General features: G+C 47.7%; 1 protein-coding gene across 1 annotated transcript in view; it reads right to left on the bottom strand.

Annotated features, from left to right (window-relative positions):
* Positions 1-267: 267 nt before the first annotated feature.
* Positions 268-25052, bottom strand: part of PNOC (prepronociceptin) — a 40552-nt gene continuing 15767 nt past the window's right edge. The window contains exon 3 of the mRNA XM_030555156.1: positions 268-3393. Within this exon, the coding sequence (XP_030411016.1) occupies positions 2827-3393 (567 nt within the window). The 3' untranslated portion in view covers positions 268-2826. The remainder of the gene's footprint in view (positions 3394-25052) is intronic.

Here is a 25052-nt window from a genome sequence, read left to right on the forward strand (position 1 = left end):
TATTGTGCTGTTTAACTGTAATGTTACCAGGGGCGGCTCCAGGCCCCAGCATGCCAACCGCATGCTTGGGGCGGCATGCCACGGGGGGCACTCTGCCGGTCGCCAGGAGGGTGGCAGGTGGCTCCGGTGGACCTCCCGCAGGCGTACCTGCAGAGGGTCCGCTGGTCCCGCGGCTCCGGTGGACCTCCTGCAGGCGTGGTGGAGCCGCGGGACCAGCAGACCCTCCGCAGGCACGCCTGTGGGAGGTCCACCGGAGCCGCGGGACCAGTGACCAGCAGAGCGCCTCCCGCGGCATGCCGCCATGCTTGGGGCGGCAAAATGTCTAGAGCCACCCCTGACTGTTACACAGCTTTCATGCCCCACCACAGAGGTAACTGCATTGAGGTAGTGGGCAAAGTGATTCCTGAATAAGAGTCTGAAGTGCTTTGGGATCCACCAGAATGAGTTGGATGCTTTATAGATGTATATGAGATATTTTATCCAAAGGATTTTTCTAAGGACAAACTGAAGCACTATTCTTACGAATGAGTCTGTATTTACACACAGTGAAGGGGACCATTAAGCTCCTTTGTTAAATTTTTTTTTTTTAAAGGGCAGTGAAATTGGTGCTGGATCAGCAGTCCTGGAGACTGTCGTCCTCTTTAACCACAGAGCAGGTGCAGTACAGGCAGTGGCAATGCCCACTCTCTCTTTGATCATATATTACCCACTCCCAAAGTGCCTTGATTCTGTCCTGGAGTGGTAGATTGGGAATCTAGTGGAAAGCTCATTCCCCATGGCCCAAACACCCCTTGGTCTCTGCTGAAGCTGCCAGCTCGTGGCTCTCCTGTTCCCAGTGTGTCTGTGAACTCTCATTTGTTTCATGAGAGCCGAGTATTTTGGAATCTATAATTGTGTACAGTTCCCTCCCTCTGTCCTACTATAGCTCTTTCACCTCCAGCTCTGAAGAGGCCCCCTTTTTACTTTGAAACCCTGCGCTGTAATTGTGCAGCTGTTGTGTAGATATGCCCTAACTCTCCTCCGGGTGGTGCAGGTTCACAATCAATCCTCTGACTCTAGAATAATCCTCCTAGCCCACAAAACTGGTTCTGGTGTCAGAGTTCTCTTTCCTCTCCAGCTGTGAGCATGGGGGTTCATCTTGTAAGTGACGCTGCAGCATCTGGATAAAGTCAAGACTAAGGGGGGTTGCCAGCTTGATTGAGGAAGGAGGGCAGGAGCAAGGTGATCTCATGCAGAGAGGAAAGGTTTTCTCTGGATTCCTAATGGAACAGAGGGGTCTACTTGGGGGGCTGTGGTTACAACACAGATAAAAATTGTAGTAACCATATCCCTGTCACTGGGATAAACCCTTAATCAGTCCAAGGTGTTAACCTGGTGTGGGGACACAAATAGGTCCCATCTACACTGCAGCTTTATCCATGTTGAACCTGGGCTATGGGATGACCATGTTCTAACCCTGTCCTCTGCCAAGGTTACAGCTGGAGTGTATCTGGAGCTTTCTGGCATGGGTTAAGTCTCAGAAGAGAGCTCAGGGAATGAATGGATATTTGGAATCAACTCCCTCTCTGCTGCCAGGGCAGGCTCAGGCATGATGGTGTGGCAGTGTGTAGCGAAGTTTCTGTAACCACTGGGGAATGTATATTACAGGTCCCTGTTTACGCCTGGGCTGCAGACAGAGTATCGCAGCCAGAGCTACAGAGCCTGGCTCTTTAGCTCGAGCTGTAGCAGCTCATGCTTTCACACTCAGGAGGTCCCTGATTCAGTTTGTGGTATGGCGGCCATCAGACTTGCACTCCTGCTGGCCCATGGCATACTTGTTTTGTAGTTGATTAGCCTCCAGGGATGTTAATCCAGCACATTTAACCTGAAGAAAATGCATTTAAAATAAACAAACAAAGCTCCTCATGTGAAGCAGGGAGAGCAGGACGAGTGTTAGGTTTAGAAGGGCTACATTTTAAAAAGCAAAAGCCCAAGTTGAAGAAGGAAAGAGTGACATGACTCCATCTTGTTGGGCTAGACATTGTGTCCCCCAGGGCCTGCTGGTCCCAGGTAGAGAGGGATGGCCATGGGATTTCCCTTGGCTGCTCTGGAGGGTGACTACCTTGGTGGTAATGAGTCACAGGCCCCATAAGTTTATGGACCGTGTAGTTAGTGGAGCTTTGAGTTGCTCATGTAGCCCTGTGAGACTTAGGGTACATCTATGCTGCAATTAAAACCCGGCTGCTGGCCTGTGCCAGCTGACTCAGGCTCACGGGGCTCAGCCTAACGGGCAGTTTAATTGCAGTGTAGGCGTTCAACTTGGGCTTTAGGACCCTGCGAGGTGGGAAGGTCCCAGCACTCAAGCTGCAGCCCGAGTCCATGCAATTAAACAACTCCTTAGCCTGAGCCCCATGAGTCTGAGTACGCTGGCAAAGGCCAGCCACAAGTGTTTAATTGCAGCGTAGACATATCCTAAGGAACCAAAACACTTGGAAATCCATTTTGAATGTGAAAAGAGAAACCTGACTGATTCTCTCTCTCTTTCCTCATAAGTAAATTCCCATTCTAGTAAACCTAGACTGTAAGCTCAGGGCAGGGACAGTTGTCTTGTATTTGCCTTCAAAAGTGCCATGAAAATATAGAAGAATTAATAAATACATTGAATGATTCAGAAACAACCACCATGCGGCTTCCCCCCCTTGACTCTGAGCAGCAATGAATCCGGTTGTGTCTGGTGAACCATTCCTAACACAGGCTCTTTGGGATCAGGGAAGGGGTTGACTTCTTTGGCCATGGCAGACTTATACTGATTCACTATGTGTCAGTGACATGAAACAGAGTTTCCCGTTAGATCTCGTTCTGTTCATTCAGGTCATTGGTTAAGCTATCATACTCGCTGGAGCGCGGTGACATGCCCAGGTACTGCTTCAAGAACTCGCTAAACCTCTTCTGGTTGTTCCACTTCCGGGCTGACTTCCTGACCCCGATGAAGCCCCCGTACCGCTTCTGCACCCCCTGCATGGTGGGCTCCAGCACCTGCCTGTAACTGTACTTTCCTTTGAGGAAGCCACCGAGCCGCTTGGAAATATCCTTGGGCTGCTCTTGGAAGTCACCCAGCGGGGTCTCACTACCATTGCTGACACCCTCATCCACCTCCCGCTGGCGGATCAGGCTGCTCACCTTGGAAACTGTCTTCTCGCCTTCCATTTTGCTAAGATCCACTACTTTGGTGAGGTCATTGAAGTGCTTCCGGCTGCCTCTGAACAGGCCACTATCGTCCATCTCTGAGGGCTGGTAGGAATCTTCTTCCAGGCTGTCAGCGTTCACCTGTATGGACGACTTCCCAACCACTTTGGTGCAAAGCTCCCAGGTGGTACTCGAAAAGGCCTTTCCTTCACACTCCATGATACAGACCTGCAGAGAGGAGCAAAACAAAGCGGCTTTCAATCGGCCATTGAGCCTTTTCTCCAGCGAGTGGAAGTAACTTCCTGCAGAACACTAGTACAAGGTCTGTGCTCTGCTTCAAGGCCTGCTTAAGCCCTCAGTGACAACTGGTCACCGATGTGAGCTTGTGTAACCTTCTGGGTGTGGTGTTCTGTCCCATCTAGTGGCACCGAGACCACTTAGAGAAAGAGAGAGAGATTAATGAGCCTGCTCTACAGCCTTAGCTAACAGCCCTGTGGCTTTTAGCTCATGCAGTAAAGGCTCATGCATTTAGCAGAAGTTCCAGTTCGATCCTGTGACCAGGGTCCATCAGTGTTACAAATGGCGGCTTGTCTGGGATTTCAGCTGGGAAGTCTCTGAAGCTTGCGACACGCTTCCTCAGCTAGGGGAAGTATGTAGCCCACACACCTCCTGGGTGTAGTGTTCTGTCCCATCTAGTGGCACGGAGACCACTTAGAGAAAGAGAGAGAGATTAATGAGCCCGCTAACAGCCGTATGGCTTTTCGCTCATGCAGTAGAAGCTTGTGCATTTAGCTCCAGAGGTCCTAGATTCAATCCCAGCGGCCACCAACCAAGGTCTGTCTGTGTTACACTTGGTTTCCCAACTTGGCTGTTTGTTAGCCAACAATTAATAGCTGTAGACATCGTACAGATCTGGCAAAGGCAGCACAGAGTCTTTCCAGGATTCTGCCTAAATGGCTAGGGAACAAATAATCCCAAGATGTTTGAAAAGGGCCGCACAGAATAAGGATTAATTGAAGCAAGTAATTATGCTAATTCCCTGTCTTGCAGGCAGAGCTATCTTTGGCCTGGTTTACACTAGGAGGGGGTGTTGATGTAAGATATGCAACTTCAGTTATGGGAATACCGTAGCTGAAGTCGACGTATCTTATTCTGATTTACCTCCCGTCCTCACGGCACGGGATCGACAGCCGTGGCTCCCTCGTCGACTCCGCTACTGCCACTCACTCTGGTGGAGTTCCGGAGTCGACAGGGAACATGTTCGGGGATCAATATATCGCGTCTAGACGAGACACGATATAGCGATCCCCGATAAATCGATAGCTACTTGGAGAGTAGTCTGGATGTACCCTTTGGTATGCATGGAGTTCTGCACATCAGAGGAATGGCCTGACTTTGTCCTAGCTGGGGAGGCCCATGACCTAGTATTGCTTCTTTTTTGACCTGAGCAACTAGTTACATTTTGGGGCCATAATAGAGTGACCAGATATCCCAATTTTATAGGGATAGTCCTGATATTTGGGGGATTGTCTTATATAGGCACCTGCTAACCCCCAGCCCCTGTCTTTCACACTTGCTGTCTAGTCACCCTAGGTCCTGGGGATGTTCTAGCTGGAAGTAGAAATTGATGGAGTCTGGTGTTTAGCTTTGATGCAATCTTGTCTATTTACAAGGAATGTACAAGGTCCTGCTTCCCCAAACACAGTAGGAACCATGAAAAAAAGGAGCTGTGTGCACTCTAGCTTTTTCCAGGGTTACACTATGCTCACCTGAGCTTTTTCTTTGTTCTGTCTGTTCTCAGTTTCTGTGTGTTCTGCCTACACATGAACAACGCCCTACACAACCAATACTCCGCAAAACCCTTCCTCCCACTCAGTCAAGGAACTCCTGGGTGGGCTCTCTTAGGCTTTAGTTAAGGGGCCACACCCAAAACACTTCACAGGTATTTTAAGTGAAGGGTGAATTCGCCCATCAATTTCAATGAGGTTTTAATTTCTCCCATCACAAGATTTAATCCAGTTCATAACAATAGCATTTAAAATACAGAGTGTATGCGTTAAATGCACTCTTCTGCTGGAGGACATTTTGAAAGAATTTTTTTGTTTTAAGCCTCCTGGCAAAATACATTCCCATCAGCCACAGCTGTAAAAGATTGTGCAGAAATACACAAACACACATACACACACACACACACACGCGCTGAGGGGGCTAGATCCCATTCATGCTCATCCCAACTGTCAGATTACAGCAGCCTGTAAACTGCCTGCAGCTGTGTAATACTGAGGTTATAATACTGCACAACAGCCTCTCTGACCTGCAGAATGGCATTTAATTAGCCTTGTGTAACTGGCTAAAAGATCTGAGGGGAAAGCATAGTGCTCACAATGGGGCTGTCTAGCCAGCTCTGTAATCCTGTCACTGAAGCATGTTTGGAAATTGTACAGTTAACACCCTTCAGGTTTTTCTTTCCTTTCTCTGGTTTGGCTGCTGGGCAGCACTGAACTATCTGTGTAGTGTAGAGGATTCACAGACAACATTCAAACCTGATGTGGGAATTATCATACTGCACCCGTCGGGGTAATCGTATCTGGGCACCTTGTACAGCCCAGCAGGCATCCCTGTAGACACAGAGCTAGATTTTCTTCTCAGTTATGCTGGTACAAAACCAGAGTAACTCCACTGACTTGTACTGGGTGAACTAGCCCACCCAAAATCAGAACTAACTCAAACCTGAACTGTTCCTTTTCTGAGCGTTGGAACTGCTCCCTCCCCCTTAGCTTTTATTTGTTTAAAAATCTTCTGGTCTCTTTTTCTAGCATCCCCACTATGAAAGATGCTGAAATACACATGTAGGATGTCTGACCTAACATTGCTTGTTATTTTTTTGAGTCTAACCCTGAGATGCTTCCATCCCAAATTTAGTTGATTTGAGAGATTCCAATAGGTCAAGTACGGGTTCTCAGACACTGTCTCACTGTGTGACCTTGGGCAAGTCACTTTGCCATGTCTCCGTTTGCTCATCCATCAGCTCAGAATGATACTACTTGCCTATCTGGGGGCAGTTAATGCTTGTAAAGCACTATGGATTCCCCTGGATTGAAAAGAGCCACAGAAATGCAATGCCTTCTAGAAATGCACAATGTATTAATTATCCAAACTGATCCTCAAGACTGTTCACTTCACCCCCCTTCCGCAAGGACTTATCTGTGGATCCTCTACTGGGGAAGCAGACAGCAACTGCATCAAAAAACAATATCCACTCATCGGTAAAAATGATTCACGTTTCCCTTTGAAGTTTGTGCTTCTGTTCCACTCTCCCTCTGCTTATTACGGCTCTGCCCTTAATCCAGGCATCATCTGCATCCTTCCTCCTTTTATCAGACCTAGTTCTCCCCAGGCTAGGATGCGGATCAAACGACGGGTCATGTGGCCACAGGTTTTGCTGTTAGTCATGGTTAGCAAGCCTCGTGTTGATGACTAAAACCAGCCAATGGGGAAAACTGGTCCGGGGAAAATAGTATTTTTTGTTATCTTCAGAGAGAAAATGATTTGGTCCTTACCAAAGTTGTTTGTATGATGCAGCCTGGGTCAAAATGACACACTTGTTGCAGCAACAGATCTGATCAAACTAAACAATGTGTGTAGACCCTGCCAGTTTGGGGGTTCCAGATATGTAGCTCGCACAGGGAGCAGGGCCTCACAGAGACTATCTACCTGGGCTGGAGAGTGGACACACCAGAAGTGTGATTGGCAACCTGGGTTTCCCCTGGGAGGGACAATCCAAGGGACTGGATGACCAGAGCAAGAGAGACCCAGAGGAGAAGGTGGGGGTGATTCTTAACCTCCACCGCCGCATGGAAAGGGAGCCGTTTTCTGACTGTCCCAGTCAGAGGGCCTGAGTCTGCCTCAGAGAGCCTATAGGCCACTCTCTGCTCTGGAAGCCAGGAGTCAGCCAGGGCTTGATTAACTGGGACATCAACCAGCTGCATGTGGAACCTGCCTGCAGTTCAGACAGTGATAGCTACCTGCCCCTCAAACAGCTCTCTTGATCTGGCTGGGGGTGTCCTTTGGGGGAGGTGGGGGTTCTCTTCTAATACTGCTGGGAATCATTAAGAAAGGGATAGATAATAGGACAAAACATATCGTGTTGCCTCCATTTAAAGCCCATATCTTGAATACTGTGTGCAGATGTGGTTGCCCCATCTCAAAAAAGATATCTTGGAATTGGAAAAGGTTCAGAAAAGGGCAACAAAAATGATGAGGGGTATGAAACAGCTTCCGTATGAGGAGAGATTAATAAGACTGGGACTTTTCAACTTGGAAAAGAGACGGCTAAGGGGAGATATGATTGAGGTCTATAAAATCATGACTGGTGTAGAGAAAGTAGATAAGGAAGTGTTGTTTACTACTTCTCGTAACACAAGATCTAGGGGTCACCAAATGAAATCAATAGGCAGCAGGTTTAAAACAAATAAAAGGCAGTATTTCTTCACACAATGCACAGTTAACCTGTGGAACTCCTTGCCAGAGGATGTTGTGAAGGCCAAGACCATAACAGGGTTCCAAACAGAACTAGATAAGTTCATGGAGGACAGGTCCATCAATGGCTATTAGCCAGGATGGGCAGGGATGGTGTCCCTAGCCTCTGTTTGCCAGAAGCTGGGAATGAGTGACAGAGGATGGATCACTTGATGATTTCCTGTTCCGTTTTTTCCCTCTGGGGCACCTGGCACTGGTCACTGTTGGTAGACAGGATACTGGGCTAGATGGACCTTTGGTCTGACCCGGTAGGGCCATTCTTATTTTCTTACGTATTGATATTGTGATATTGCTTGCAGCTCTTAGTCATCATCCCTAGCTCTGTCTCCTGTTCCTTTCTCCTCCCTTAATGACCCCCTTTCCTGTTCCAGGGTGTAAACTGTTGTTGTTTTGATGTGGTTTAGATTTGCTGTGTTAGTTTTATCTAAGAGGTCACGGGGTATTAGCCCTGTGTACACCTGCCTTTAGGTGAGGGCACCCATCACCTGGATCCAGAGCCCATTGGTCCTAAGGGGAAGGGAGAGGGTCTGAGAGTAACCAAGGGGGGCGGAATCAGGGACTACACCTCCTTTCCAGATTGGGGCACGGTAGGAGGGGACTATCCTTAGAAACCATAGGTGTAGTTTGACTTCTGTATTTGGGGGGGCAGCTGCAGTCAGGTCAGTGGGGCTGTGTTTGGGGAGACACATTCTGTGCCTGCCAGTGCCCCACCAAACCACACCCATATTAGAAACCTGTAGGTTTATTAAATATATAGCTCATGGGCCTGTCTTCCCAAAGTCCAGGGGTGTCTGGACCAGGAGTCTTGGTTGTGACTACCTCTTTTGTATATCTAACAATAGGGAGAAAACTTCACATTAAAACAGAGGGCCCTGGGAGTATGGAATGCTATTCTCAGCACTCCTGGTAAGATCTATCCTGAGTTGTGAATGCTCTCTTCAGAAGTAAGTATAGACCTGTTGGTGAACGTTATGCCACTTGAGGAAGCTCTTTCACTGTGACTCCTATGTGATGGTGTAGTTTTACTCTGGTCAGTGTTCAGAGTGGTAGCCGTGTTAGTCTGGTATTTCTATAGCATCTTGCTTCTGGGGAACCCAAAGTTCTTTACAAACACAGGAAAGGCACACCCTGGTTACATGGGTATTATGAAAAGGGGGCAGCCTGTCCATACAGCAGTTAGTTGCAGCCACTTCTGTTATAAAATCCTATTTGTAACATCCTACAGCTTTGGAAAATTCCTTTAAACTAAAAAGTGCCATATTTAGTCTGAAACAAAGGAGGACTGTTCCTGCAAAGTTTGAAGAAAATCAGTCAAACTGACTTACTGGGCAACAAATACCTAGATTTGAAAAAAAAGATGGTCTAACATTCCTTTGTCTCCCTCTAGTGCAGACCGGTTATTACTACACTATCCCATCAAACTTTTTATAGTCACCTCTCCTTGCAAGCCCATGCACTAGCTGTGTTTGAAGAAAATAGATCATTAATAAGTTTGATTGCTTACAGTGTGTTTGTGAGGGATAGTTTAGGGCTCAGTCCTCTGGCAAAAAATGCCCATTACATGAATGCCAACTGACTTCATTGGTAGTAGGATTTGGAACCATGGCCCAGATTTCTGAAAGCGCTGAGCTCCTATTGTGATACTTAGGGCCAGACTTTCAGAGGAGTGCAACATCTAACATACTTGGCTCTTCAGTAATTCTGGCCCATTATTTCGATGCCTGGCAGGAGCTGAGCTGTCTGGAAAATCTGGCCCCAATTCTGGGTGCTGAATTCTTTTGAAAATCTGGCCCCCACGTTGTGGTGCATCTTGCTCTCTATTGGCTAGCTGGAGTTTGGGAAGAATATAAAGATCTTTCTGGAACTAATGGAGCCTTTCCTTTAGCTCAAATGGCAGAGATCAGTGTCTTTTGAAGCTGTAGGTCTGGAGCTTTTGCAGGGAGATTTGCTTTAAACCTGACCATGCCGCGCACACGCTGAGGATGGCACATAGAGCATCACTTCCCCACAAAGATCATGCTAACGCTCAGTTTAGCAAATCAGCTAAAAGACACTGTCAACTGTGCCTCCCCATACTGCACCGCCGCTTCACTTCCAAGCCAGTGAGCAGAAATAGAGGCCCTGAATACTATTGATTGAGCTGATGGGTGCAGGGAGCGGGAATGACATCTGTGTCTCCTTCCCCCCACCCTGCTGCCCCCGGACTCTTCTCTGTCAGAATGAGAGCAGGTGCAATTTTTAACGCTTCATTTCCAATAAAAGATAATTAAACTCCTTTGTTGCCACTCAAGCATACTTGCAAATGGGTTTGCATTTGCCGTTTAGGCACTGATCTGTGTCCACATTAGGAACAGTACATGCTACACATGGCTTCCTCAGGAGGGTTCAATGGAGCTCTATTGGAGTGAGAGGCCCTTGTCAGGATTCTCTTGTCTCTGTCCTCTCTTTAACTAGTTCTTGGTGCTGCCTTCCAGGGCACACAGGCACCTACTGATTAGGGCTGACACAGTGACACTGCCAGGGGTTGGAATGGGGGTGGGAGATAAGGGTTGGGACTGTCCCAATGAATGCCAGATCCACTCCCCGACTCCCAGTTTCTAACACCCCTTTGTTTTTAATTTCCCAGAGGCATAATGATAGATCCTTAGCTGTGAATTGGTTTACACCAGGTGTGGATCTGGCTCAGAGTGAGCCAGACTGAACAGCTCATCTACATTTGCCAGCTAGACTTGCTCCATGGAGTTTCTCTTTCCAGCCTTTTCCACCTCACCCCAAATTCCTGCCTCACACTGACAGCAAGTTGATATGATGATGAAGGGCTTGAGGTCATGCCCTTAACTTTGGGGGACCTGAAGCTGGCTATGACATCATTAAGAAGTCTTAACCAGCCAATTCAGTCACAACACTGAAAAACTGCTCCTAAGTTTTCAAAATGTTGTGTGGGGCTTCACCTGTCCATGAGACTGAATGAGAGTTAGTTGGCTGATGCTTAGAAAATATAGGGATCCAGTATAAAGTTATCGCTGTCAAAACCAAATCTTCTTTCTAAGTCTACTGTGCCTGTCACTGTGGTATCTGAGCCTTCCTGATTCAAGTCATCCTCTGCTATTGTCTCAGTGTCACACACTGGTCCACCACCAGTCAGTCATCTCCCTTCCTGAAGCAATTATTTCCAATGCTACTAGTCACCAACATTTTACTGGTCATTGTTGCCAGTGGCTGCATGCCAGCTGTCACTCATATCCATCCTGCCATGCTCTCAAGTGGAACAAGAAACTTAGCTCCTAGCCGGGCAAATCAAGTCTGTCATAATGTAAAATGCTCTTCTTCGGTGCTCAACTTGCATCTGGCTTGAGACAAAATGTGAGACTGTACCGGATACCACCCAGTTTCCCAGAATCACGAGCCAGCAGGAAGTCTGAGCTCTTGCCTACGTCTCACTTTCCTTGATCTTGCCTGGAAATATTCCCAACATGGACAGCTATCGGTACTCAACGGACATAAGAGCTAACTACCTGTCATCCTTGATATTAAACTCTGTCTCTTTAGGACAACCAGGTACTAACCTTCTTGGCCTTTAAGGCTAAGGAGACAGTCCTCACTATATTGCACCAGCAAAAAGCATAGCTGAGAGACTGGACAGAACCAGATCCTCTCCAAAACAGCACTTGTCTATATTCCTCAGGGAAATGCCTAACCTTGCTTACACCAGATGACTCCTTTGACTTCAGTAGTTAAGTCCAAGTGTGACTGAGATCTGAATCTGATCTAGTCACGCTACAGAACAGGTAGCCTGATCAGTTCCCCCAATTCCTATAAAAGGGAGCTCCAACTACATGCTCGGTGCTGCACGAGGCACAGCATTAAGAGGAGCTGCCCTGATGAGCTTACGGCTAGGCTGCTTTCTGACACAGAGAAGACCTGATACACCTGGGAAAGCAGAGACGGGAATAACTGAGCATGGTTCAATTTTCAGCCTTTTGAGGTAGTTCTGTGAAAAAATGGTGGCGTGGAGGCTAGAACCAGCTATAGGAAAATAATTTTTCACAATAAAAAAGGGGACTGGAGAGACTTTGCTCTAACTTTAAAAAGGAAAAGAGAAATACATCTTTTGAGTCTTGATTCTTAGTCTGAGCTGGGAACTTGTCAGAAATTTGAACATATGGAAATGGGGGTTTATAGGAGCAGATTTGCAAATTATTGGTATTAATACAGAACGGGAGAGCAACCTCCTGGGCAGACTATGGTCCTGATCCTGGTCCCCTTGAAGTCATTGGTCCTATATTAGTTACCATGATAAGTGAGCTACAGGATCATAGGAACAGACTTTCTTTATCACCTTCTAGTTCTTATTTACTTCCCCATCCATTCCATTCTTTTACTCATTTGCCACCCTCCCTCCTGCTCCAAATACCCGTTAGTTTAGCTGCCTGCCAGGGGCCACTCGTGACACCAGCTGCTAATACGGATTCTTCCAGTGCATGCATTCATTCGTCTTCCCTAGTGATTGCCTGGGCTACTGAGCCAGAAAGTGATCATCTGCATAATCCCTCGCTGCGAGGCCATCACGTCGCTGCTCCCAAGCACAGCAGCAGCTCACGGAAGCCTTCTCCCTTCTGCAGTGCTCTTGAAGGGCTGTTGAAGGTGCTGCATGTTACGGCAGGGATTAGTCATCGTGCTGAAGCGCAGAGACCGCCGGAGCGCGCAGCATGAGATAGTGATGGGTGTTCAAATCTAACTGTAATGATGCATCAGCTGTGTTAACTGTCTGTTCTCCTTTATAAGGAAATTGGAGGTGGGGAGTCAAGAGTTGTAGAGGTTCCAAAGGCTCCTCTCAGAGACCAAGTCAGCCAGCAGGAGTGTCTTCATTAAAGTGCTACAGCAGTGCAGCTGTGCCGATGCAGCATTTTAAATGTAGACTTGCCCTCAGAACTAATCAAGGGCTTGGTGTAGAACAGGGGTGGGCAAACTTTTTGGCCTGAGGGCCACATCAGGGTTGCAAAACTGTATGGAGGGCCTGGCCCCTGCTCTCTCTCTGCCCCCGCCCACTTCCCATCCTCTGACTGCACCCCTCAGAACTCATGACCCATTCAACTCCCCCTGCTCCTTGTCCCCTGACTGCCCCATCATGAACCCCTGCCCCAATCGCCCCCTGAACCCCACTCCCGATCCAATCCCCTTGCTCCTTGTCTCCTGACTGCTCCCTCCTGGGACCCCACCCCCATCCTACCCCCCTGCTCCTCATCCCCTGACTGCCCCGGAGAACCTCCACCCCATCCAACCACTCCCTGTCCCCTAACTGCTCCCCCCCGACCTCCTGCCCCTACTCCCTTACCATGCCGCTCAGGGTAGCAAAAGCTCGCAGCCCTGCTGCCCATGCGGCAACGTTGCTGCAGGGGGACAGGACAGCAGGGAAGGGGCCGGGGGCTAGCCTCCCTGGACGGGAGCTCAGGGCCTGGGCAGGATGGTCCCGAGGGCCCTAGTTTGCCCACCTCCAGTGTAGAATATAAACCTTTCTGGGACCGAGTCATTTGCAGTGCATGTCCTGTGCATGGTTACAGGGTAGAACGTACAGGAGGAGGTAACTGTAACTGGGGCACTGTTGTGCTCTAGGTTCTCAACTGGGGGACATCAAACTTTAGGGGAGTGCAGTGAACCAGGTCAAATTTGAGTTAGTGGTGTTGAGACCTGGCATAGAATTCAGGTTGCATTTCTCAAACTAGGCACTCTAATGACTTCAGCTCTACCCCTGCAGCTGTGCCCTGAGTGTAGGGAACTCAGACCACCTTATCCAGCCACAACAAAGAGTTTCATTTGTCAGTGAAAAAAACAATCATAATCATACAGTGGCTAAGCCAAAGCCACTTCACAACCTTCCTTAAAGTCATACATTGCACACACCAAAGCAGTTTACAAATTGTTACACACAGAAGGCAGTCATTCCCCACACCTTGTTAAGAGCCTGATCCTTCAAGGTGCTGAGGATACTCAGTACAACTACATTAGAAGCAAGAGAGAGACCAAGGACAGGGTAGGCCCATTACTCAATGAAGGGAGGGAAAACAATAACAGAAAATATAGAAATGGCAGAAGTGCTAACTGACTTTTTTTTGTTTCAGTTTTCAACAAAAAGGTTAATAATGATTGGACGTCTAATATAGTGAATGCCAATGAAAATGAGGAAGGATCCGAGACTAAAATAGGGAAAGAACAAGTTAAAAATTACTTAGAGAAGTTAGATGTCTTCAAGTCACCAGGGCCTGATGAAATACATCCTAGAATACTCAAGGAGCTGACTGAGGAGATATGTGAGCCATTAGTGATTATCTTAAAAAAGTCATGGAAGATGAGTGAGATTCCAGAGGACTGGAAAAGGGAAAATATAGTGCCAATCTATAAAAAGGGGAACCTGGGGAATTACAGACCAGTCATTTTAACTTCAGAACCTGGATAGATAATGGAGCAAATAATTAAGTAATTAGTTTGCAAACATAAGAACAGCATACTGGGTCAGACCAAAGGTCCATCTAGCCCAGTATCCTGTCTTCTGACAGTGGTCAATGCCAGGTGATTCAGAGGGAATGAACAGAACAGATAATCATCATTGATCCATCCCCTGTCACCCATTCCCAGCTTCTGGCAAACAGAGGCTAGGGACACCATCCTGGACCATTATGGCTAATAGCCAATATCCTCCGTGAATTTATCTAGTTCTTTTTTGAACTCTGTTATCGTCTTGGCCTACATAACATCCTCTGGCAAAGAGTTCCACAGGTTGACTGTGCATTGTGTGAATAATACTTCCTTTTATTTATTTTAAACCAGCTGCCTATTAATTTCATTTAGTGACCCCTAGTTCTTGTGTTATGAGAAGGAGTAAATAACACTTTATTAACTTTCTCTACATCAGTCCACACTTAGAAGATAATAAGGTGATAGGTAACAGTCAGCATGGATTTGTCAAGAACAAATCATGTTAAACCAGCCTAATAGCTTTCTTTGTCAGAGTAACAAGTCTTGTGGACGGGGGGGCAAGCAGTAGATGTGTATATCTTGATTTTAGTAAGGCTTTTTATACTGTCTAGCGTGATCGTCTCATAAACAAACTAGTGAAATATAAGCTATATGGAGCTACTATAAGATGGCTGCATAACTGGTTGGAAAACAGTTCCCTGAGAGTAGTTATCAGTGGTTCACAATCAAGCTGGAAGGGCCTATCAAGTGGGCATCTCACAGGAATCAGTTGTGGGTCTGGTTCTGTTCAATATTTTCATCAATGATTTAGATAATGGCATAGTGCTAGGGTTCTCAAACTGGGGGTCATGACCCCTCAGGAGGTCACAAGGTGGTTCATGAGCTGTCAACTCCTTGGGACTGACAGTTCCCAGCCCCCATTAAATTAAATTACCCCTCCCATTTTTCATGGATCGGGGGAAGTCACACTGAGATTCTTGCTGTGTGAAAGGGATCACCAATGCAAAAAGTTTGAAAACCACTGGCACAGAGAGTACACTTATAAAGTGTGTGGACAAAACCAAGCTGGGAGGAACTGCAAGTGTTTTGGAGGATAGCATTAAAATTCAAAATGATCTGGACAAACTGGAGAAATGGTCTGACATCAGTAAGATGAATTCAATGAGGACAAATGCAAAGTACTCAACTTACGAAGGAACAATCATTTGCACACATACAGAATGAGAAATGACTGCCTAGGAAGGAGTACTGCGGAAAGGGATCTGGGGGCCATAGTGGATCACTGCTGCAAAAAAAGCAAACATCGTGCTGGGATGTATTAGCAGGTATGTTGTAATCAAGACGTGAGAAGTAATTATTCCGCTCTACTTAGCATTGATTAGGCCTCAATGGGAGAATTGTGTCGAGTTCTGGGTGCCACATTTCAGGAGAGATGTGGACAAATTGGAGAAAGTCCAGAGAAGAGCAACAAAAATGATTAAAGGTCTAGGAAATATGACCTTTGAGGGAAGTTTGAAAAAATTGGGTTTGTTTAGTCTGGAGAAGAAAAGACTGAGGGGGAACATAAAAGTTTAAAACTACATAAAAGGTTGTTACAAGGAGGGAGGAAAGTTCTCATTGACCACTGAGGATAGGATAAGAAGCAATGAGGTTAAGGTGCAGCAAGGGTGGTTTAGGTTGGACATTAGGAAAAACTTCCTAACTATCAAGATAACTAAGCACTGGAATAAATTGCTGATGGAGGTTGTGCAATCTCCATCATTTAAGAGCAGGTTAGACAAACATATGTTAGGGATGGTCTAGATAATACTTAGTCCCACTATGAGCGCAGGAGACTGGACTAGATGACCTCTCAAGGTCCCTCCCAGTCCTATGATTCAGCTGGTGCTCAGCATAACCTGCTGAATCAGGTGGCCAGCTCTCCAAGTGTCATTAGACACATGGCTAACATGTCTCCGTATGCAAACTTTATTTGGTCAGATCATGAAGGTAGAGCACTTGTATGAAAAAGGAAAGGTTGCTGTGGTACCAAAGCAGCACATTGACTACCAGAGCTGTGTATGAGAAGTTATAAAGCTAATATCCTACAATACACAATTTGAAGACTTGACATGTGAATAAGATAGGCTGGCATCTCTGGGGGCAGTTAGGGTAGTTTGGGTGCCTTGTCTGAGGAGTACATGGTAATGTAGCAGTATCATTTTTGCTGTTGTAAAAAGGGATGGGGCTCTAAGTTTTAAAAAAAATTCTATGGTGGGGTGCGATTCAGAAAAGATTAAGGACCCCTGCTTTAGTACAGTGGTTCTTGAACTATGGGGCGGACCGCCCAAGGGAGGCGCAGGAATATGTCAAGGGAAGCACAACCTGTGTGCTTTTTTTTTTTTTTTTTTTTTTTTTTTTAAAAGAGCTCCAGCTTTCAGTACACCTGGGTTCTCCTCCCCCTTGTAATTCCTCACTAGGAGGTAGCCCAGACTCAGGATCTCCTCACCCCCAGTTCCTCACCTAGTCAGCTCCAGGTGGCAGCAGCAATGCAGAAGTAAGGGTGGCAACGGAGCACTAAGTCTGTTGTGAAAAGTGATATTGACAAATTTCACTTTTCACATTGCCACCCTTTTGTGCTGCAGCTATCCCATAGTCCCTGCAGTCTCCAAAAAGTATTTGCATTCTTGGCTGAGCTCCCAATGCCTGAAGAGTCAAACACATTTTCCCGGGTGTTTCAGGGTATATGTCGTCAATTTACACCCTTCCCCCCTCCAAAAGAAAAGGGAAAAAAAAAGTTTCTCTCCTTTTTTCAATGTCACCCTATGTCTACTGCATGCTGCTGGTAGACAGGGTGCTGCAGTGCTGAACACCAGCATCCCCTTCCCGGTGGCAGATGGTACAATATGACTGCTATCCATTGTCATCATCAGCCCGTGAGTGCTCCTGGCTGGCCTCGGTGAGGTCGGCTGGGGGCACCTGGGTAAAAATGGGAATGACTCCTGGTCATTTCTGGCAGATGGTACAGAACGGCTGGTAACGGTCCTCATCATAGCAACTGGGGGCTGAGCTCTATCAGCCCTCCCCTTTCATGTCTAAAGAAAAGATTCTGTACTGCCTGGACTATCATAGCAGCGGGAGGCTGGCCTCCTCTCTCCCCCACCTTTTAATGTCCTGCCTGGACTATCACAGCAGCTGGAGACTGCCTCCCCCTCATTTTATCTCACTAAAAAGTCAGTGTTTCTTATTCCTGCATTCTTTATTACTTCATCACACAAATGGGGGAACACTGCCACGGTAGCCCAGGAGGGTTGGGGGAGGAGGGAAGCAATGGGTGGGGTTGTTGCAGGGGCACCCAGTAGAATGGCATGCAGCTCATCATTTCTGCAGGATCTCTGGGGCTCTGACCTGGAGCAGCTGTGCTTTCTGGTTCTCTAGTATACTTGCCCCATATTCTAGGCAGGACTGACTCTATTTTTAGACAAAACATAAAGAAGGGAGTGACCTGGGGAGTCATTCCCATTTTTGTCCATGTGCCCCTGGCCAACCTCAGCGAGGCCAGCCAGGAGCACCCATGACAGCAGCAGACGGTACAAAATGACTAATAACCGTCATCTCATCGCCAATTTACAATGGCAGATGGTGCAATAGGGATGGTAACCATCTCTGCTACCTTGCAAAGGCAAATGAATGTTGCTGTGTAGCACTGCAGTACCGCATCTGTCAGCAGCATCCAGTACACATACGGTGACAGTGACAGAAGGCAAAACGGGCTCCATGGTTGCCATGCTATGGTGTCTGCCAGGGCAATCCAGGGAAAAAGGGCGCGAAATGATTGTCTGCTGTTGCTTTCATGGAGGAAGGAATGAGTGATGACATTTACTCAGAGTCACCCTCGACACTGTTTTTGGATTGGGATCTCAACCCAGAATTCCAATGGGTGGGGGAGACTGCGGGAACTATAGGATAGCTACGGGATAGCTACCCAAAGTGCAATGCTCCAGAAATTGACGCTAACCTTGGTACATGGACATACACCGCTGAATTAATGTGCTTAGTGTGGCCGCATGCACTCGACTTTATACAATCTGTTTTACAAAACCTGTATGTAAAATTGGAATAATCCCGTAGTGTAGACATACCCTAAGTTTTACTCTACTGCCGGTTACACTGTTTTGTCTATCTAGGTTTTTATACCACACTCATCCCTGGGAGCGGTTAAGCTGTATGAGGTATTAAATACCCTGTTGCTGCTCTCCAGGTCTAAAAGAGTGCAGACTGAAAAAGTCAATTGTCATTCCATGTTTTTTTAAGCAGGAGAATAGAGAGGAAGACTGGTTTTGTGGTGAAGGCCTTGGGAGAGAGCTTGGGAATTATGGGGTGAGTCATTTGTTCTGACAGAGAATCTTTGTGGCTTTGGGCAAGTTACTTCACCTCTGTTCCTTATCTATAGAATGGGGACAAAGATGCGTCCTTTGTCTGTATCCATTTAGGTTGTAAACTCTTTGGGATAGTCCCTGCTCTGAAGAACTCACTATCTAAATCGACAGGCACCTGCGCAGTAGGCCCTGATCTTCGCTGTGGCCTCCTGGTGCTACTGGAATGCATTGCACTCAATAATTCTCTCATTAGAGAGCTGTAAAATCCACACGTGTTAAAAGACAATCCATGTGCACTTTATGATGAGTCTTCTCTTGGCAAACAGAGCCAGAAAGCTCAGAGGATATGTCTACACTGCAAAGAAAAACTCACGGTACTAAGTTTCAGAGCCCAGGTCAAGTGACTGGGGCTTGTGGGGATTGCCCTATGGGGCTAAAAATACTAATGTAAATGCTCCCATTTGGGCTGGAACCCGGGCTTCAAGTCCCTCCCCACGGAGTGGATTTCAGAGCCTAGAATCCAGCTAAAGTGGGAACATCTATGCTGTTATTTTTAGCCCTGAAGTACGAGCCTCAGTCAATTGACTTGGGCTCTGAGAGTCACTGCCATGGGTTTTCTTTACAGTGTAGTTCTACCCAGGGAAGTGCAGTGCATTCCCCACCATCCCAACCATCTCTACCCCTCCCTCCCCCGGGCCTTTCCAGGTCGGCACTGGCCAGAATCACACTTACAAAACATAAACCTAATGCAAAGATTTGAAAGGTTTGGAAGATGGGTGATGTGGGGGCACCATGATCAGCTGATGTCTTGGTTGGCTGTAGCTTGGCAATTACACTGTGCCCATCACCATAGTATCTGGTAATCATCATCTAAGCATTATTATCCCCATTCTACAATTGGGGAAACATGGGCACTGAGAATGATTTGTCCAAGGTCACTTGGCAAGTTAATGGCAGAGCCAGGATGGGAATGCAAGACCTAGGGTAGTGCCCCAACCATTGGGCCATACTGCTTCCCACTCCTGCAGCTAACAGGTGCACTGAGGGTCCTTAGAAAGACCCCCCACAATAGGAATTAACTTCTGCAGAACATTTATAGGAGGTTTGTTGATGTAGAAGGTGCCTCCTGCAGGTCAAATCTGGCCCATCTGCTGCAGGGTGATGGATCCTGCAGGGCATTCAGTGCAGAAGATGTATCCTGTGAAATGTACCCAAGTGACTTAGGACATGTCACCATGACAAACGCAAGTAAAACACTGCAGTGATGTATTGGCTTGGGCTTGTTAAGAAATAGAAAGGGGAGGGGAAATCAATATATACCAAGTAGAAAAGAACAATAGGGAAAGAAAGTCGATTACCAAGGCTGTCACAGAGGATCAATAGAGAGGAAAAGAAAGCATTATGAACTGTGAAAAAGTACTGGCCAGAGTCTCTAATGGCTCTCATGCCTGTGTGCTCTTTAATCAAGTGCTGAAGGCAAGTCTCATTTTCCTGCACAACAGGCTAGAAAGATGGGAGCAGTGATAACCAAGGAATGAGAAGATACTGATCTAGAGACACAAACTTCCCTAGGGAAGCTAGGGCCTGATCCGGAGAGTGGTAAGCAAATGCAGATCCTACTGAATTCCAGGACAGATGCAGCTACTCCTCACCTCTCAGGATCAGGCTCTTCATTTTCATCATAGGATAGGGAGGATAGAAATGTCCTTTTTCCTATCCTTCCAGTCCTGCTCTGCCCCTCTCCACATGTGTGATCTGCATCAGGAGATGCTCAGAACTAAGTAGTGCTCATTAATCAGTGTATATGTCGAATCAGATCAGAAAGTTGCCTTGTATTGGCACAGTGAGACTCGCTGGTCTCGACAAAGACAGTTTTCCTTTGTACGTGTAAGGCTGAGTCCTGAGGGACAAACAGCTGGCAACAGGGATGAGTTGTTGAGACAAGTTAGATTGGAGGTGACTCAGGAGACTAGCAAAGCTTAGCATTGTTTCTAAAAATGTGTCTAAAAAATAGATTATAAAGTTACGCGCCAGCTCCCAAGCCTCATGTCTGTTGGGGTCGAGGAGTCGAGTCTGACATGCAGATTCATTCCTTTCCAATTAAAAGTTTCCATTCGGAATGCACTTACTGCTAGCTTGACAGCCCTGGAGTTTGAAGTCCTTTAGTTATCCCAGAACATTTACAACAGGAGGAATGATCGTGCCAGCTGCCTCCATCGCCATGCCTCAACCTTGCCCTGGAGGAGAGACCATTTCTAGGAGTCAGATGACCATGCACCCTCCCTGGTCCATGTAGTTGTTGGTCTCTGTACTGAGAATGCTGAGAAAGAAAACCGGCTATTATCCGTTATGTTGGGGATATCTGGGCACTGGAAAGGGGGGGGGGTAAAGACACGGAGAATGTTTCACAGAGACCACCAAACAGGCAGCAGCTGCTTTTGATCATTGCCAACCCAGGCTGGATTCAGCCAAAGGTAGAGTTTGTGTGTGTGTCTTCAACGCACTATTTTACATGCAAAAGAGAGGATGCGACTTAATATACTTTCAAGTAATACTCATTCATGAAATTGTAACGTGGCCAACGCCTTTATTCCAAGCTGTGGGTTGCAATAGCAGTGGCTGAGCTTCCGAAAGGGGACAAAGGTTCAGATGAGCAGCCAAAAGTTTGGCTGACGCTACGGAGACTGTAAGCTCTTTGGAGCAGGGACTTGTCTCTTTATTCTAGGTTTGTACAGGTCCTTGCCAAAGACTCCTGGTTTATGACTGGGGCTTCTAGCCCTCCCAGTAATCCAAATAATGAAGAATAATCTAGACCTTTTGGATTTACACAGTTGAGCCTGGACATCACACAAGAACTGCTTCTCTCTGGGTATTTAGCACTTCTAGTGGCAGTGGTTTGTATGAAAGAGGCACAATAAGGATGGGAGAGTTCATCCAAACCCAACTAGAGCTGAGATGGACCTGTGGGGAGTTCTGCTCCCTTAACCCTGGTAGAAGAGGGACATTTCTCCCTCGGCTTTTAGCTGTGTATCACCACACCTGCCTGAGTGTAACCCTTGTCCATCCCTAGCCTGGAGTGGGAAGGCAAGTGCACTCTAAAATCAATATGAATAATTGGCTCTTCAGAGCCCAACTGGTCAGAGTGGTCCCTGTTAAGTTGAGCAGGCTTCCTGCACAACCCCTTACCGCCACTGACACAGGTAACAGGAGACTGAATGGAATCTAAACAATTGTACAGATAAGAGCACTAACCACTAGACAGTGGGGTGGCCAGTATGCATTCAGCAACAGGATTCATTGGGCCTAATCTATCATCATCATGTGGCCAGATTAGTGTGACCAACTTTGTAAATCCTTTTCCTTACACCTCAATCAGTTGACACCAGGAGGCATCTAAAGCCAGCCCTGAACATGAGTGTTTGTGGACTAGGACTCGCAGTGCAGCAGATCTGATAGCAGACTGTGTCAGTCTGAAGTCAGAGACATGGTAAAGCTGGTGCATTAGATCCCCCAGCTCTGCCACCTAAACCCTGTGATGGGGTGGGGGTTGATTTCAGGCCTTTTATCCACTTCTTCCAGTGTAAATACAAATCCTTGGAAATTCTTCCTCTGCACAGGACACCAAGGAGTAGAAGCTGCTACTGAGGGATAGCTCAATGGTTTGAGCATTGGCCTGCTAAATCCAGGGTTGTGAGCAGGGGCGGCTCCAGGCCCCAGCATGCCAAGCGCGTGCTTGGGGCGGCAAGCCACGGGGGGCGCCCTGCTGGTGCTGTGAGGGCAGCAGGCAGGCTGCCTTTGGCGGCTTGCCTGCGGACGGTCCCCTGGTCCCACGGCTTCGGCGGACCTCCCACAGGCAAGCCGCCAAAGGCAACCTGCCTGCCATGCTTGGGGCGGCAAAATGCCAAGAGCCGCCCCTGGTTGTGAGTTCAATCCTTGAGGGGGCCTGTTGGGGATTGGTCCTGCTTTGAGCAGGGGGTTGGACTAGATGATCTCCTGAGGTCCCTTCCAACCCTGATATTCTATGATCCATAGGGATGGGCATTCTATCAGCCACTTTCCATTGACTATTAATATGCACCAGATACAAATCAAATCCTGACTCTCCTTGAACCCAGCTGTAACTCCCTAGGCAAATTGCAGGAGCCCTTCTCCTGGGTGCAGTTACTGAGACTGGTTTTTTATGAGCTGGGATTTTCCATTCCTTTGCCCGGTGCATTTTGTGGTATCTCTCATGAGTCATAAACTTCAACAGAAATTTGTAGAGCCAGACAAGACCTTTCAAACACATTGTTGCCAATAAAACTGGTCAGGACTCATTGCCTAACACTGTGCCAGAGAGAGAGAAGGGGATGTGCAGAAGCAGAAAAGCTGGACCATTCTTCTGTATGGGCTTAAAGCTACAGTAGAATAGCGGGGACAGTAGTGAAATGTTTGGTTCAAGCCAGCTGTGATCCAGGTGCTATCGCTCCCAACAGTCTTGTCTCTGTCTGGGCTGACTCGAGGGTTGACACTTTGAAAAACCCTTTTGCCCTCAGGACAGTCACATCAGGAAATGGCTCAGATTGTATCTATGAGCAGCTTGGGCCTAGAGATTGTTTTGGGGTAGGGTGGTCAACTTTCTCATTTGTGAAAACTGAAGCACTGGAACCTCTCCCGCACCCCTGCTCTGCCTCTTCCCCTGAGGCCTTGCCCCTAACTCCACCTCCTTCCCTCAAGGCCCCACCCTTGCTTCTCTTCTTCCCTCCCCTGTCACTCACTGCTCTCTCCACCACCACCCCAGCCAGCTGAGCAGGGCTCTAGAGGTGACTGGGGCAGGACATTGCAGAGAGAGCTGGGCTCCAGGGGTGAGTAACTGGGACGAGATGGGAGAGGGAGAGCCGGGCTCTGGGGGTTGGGGTTGGGGGTAAATGGGGCAGGCAGAGCCACGCTCCGGGCAGGATGCGGGAGCCACCAGTACCTCCCTCCCCCCGAGCCTTTCCTGAGTGCTCCTCCAGGCTCCAGCAGCAGCTGCTGCTCTTCCTGCCCCCTGGTGGCAGAGGCCAGTTACTGTAGGCAGCCAAACTTTTAGTGTCTGGTCAGCAGTGCTGACCGGAACTGACCAGGTTCCCTTTTCGATTGGACTCTCCTGTTGAAAACCAGACACCAGGCAACCCTAGTTTGGGGAGTGGGAAGCTGAGACCACCAAGATCTCAGCTTTCTGACTACCATGGGGGCCCTCAACATATCAGATTGAAATTGCCCACTGGTGTGTCCACAACCCCAGCAAGCCTGTCTTTCTGCGTTACTTGTAATGCACCCATTGCTGTAGTGTCAAAAGTCCAAGAAGCAAGTGTCCTAGTGTAATCAATCGTGGAAATTCTAGGATCGTTGCTGGAAATAAGACCTCTGTGTCTAATTGACCTGCACACAGGTGACAGCTGGGTGAGAACTTGTGACCTGCTGCTCCTAAAATGAAGGCCTTTACCCTTGCTTGCCCTGCACATAATACAATAGCTGCACACAGTGCTATGTAATAGGTATGCTGTGCCAAACATACGGGTCCCACAGAGGATTCCAGCTTTATGAGATGCCTCCCAGGGCTCCTAACAAATTCAGAGATGACGAGGGTGGACCTGATTCACTACTGTGCTATTCTAGTTTTACACTGGTGTAACTCCATTAACTTCAGTAGGATTACTCCTGATTTACACCAGGTCAAGCTAGCTCAGAATCAGCCCCTTGTTTCTATGCTTTGTATTTACTTGACTAGTCCCTCTAGCCCATGGGTGGCCAACCTGAGCCTGAGAAGGAGCCAGAATTTACCAATGTACATTGCCAAAGAGCCACAATAATACGTCAGCCACCCCCCTATCAGCTCCCCCATCCTGCTCCCAGCGCTTCCCGTACACCGCCAGCCCCTCCAATCAGCACCTCCCCCTCTTTCCCTGCACCTCCCCATCAGCTGTTTCATGGCATGCAAGAGGCTCTGGGGGAGGGGGCGGGAAGGGGTGGAGTGGGGGCAGGGCCTGTGGCAGAGCCAGGGGCTGAGCAGTGAGCACCCTGGCACACTGGAAAGTTGGCACCTGTAGATCCAGCCCCAGAGTCGGTGCCTATACAAGGAGCTGCATGTTAACTTCTGAAGAGCTGCATGTGGCTCTGGAGCCCCAGGCTGGCCACCCCTGCACTAGCCATTGATCATCTTAATCTGCAGCCATAAAAATATAGCTGGATGTCTGACACATTCGTAGATAATACAGCTCTCCTGCAAAGCAGCCCCCAGGTCGGTCACTGGAAGCCCGAGGTGATGGACGGATCTGATCTCCCCCCTTACTTCCAAATGCTCCCGAGAATCCTTTGCATGAGGCTGCCCTGGCTGCTAATGCAAAGAAATAAAGGATTCTGGAGTGGATGGGTGCAGGTGGGGATCTCACTGTAGGGTGCAAGATGACCCTGGTATATTTCAAACAAACAAACAAAGAGGGATAGAAGGGCACATTTAGTCCAGTGAAGCACTTTACCAATTCTACTGCCCCCCAC

The sequence above is a fragment of the Gopherus evgoodei genome, chromosome 3 (genome assembly GCF_007399415.2).
Source record: "Gopherus evgoodei ecotype Sinaloan lineage chromosome 3, rGopEvg1_v1.p, whole genome shotgun sequence".
In the NCBI taxonomy this organism is placed as follows: Eukaryota; Metazoa; Chordata; order Testudines; family Testudinidae; genus Gopherus; species Gopherus evgoodei.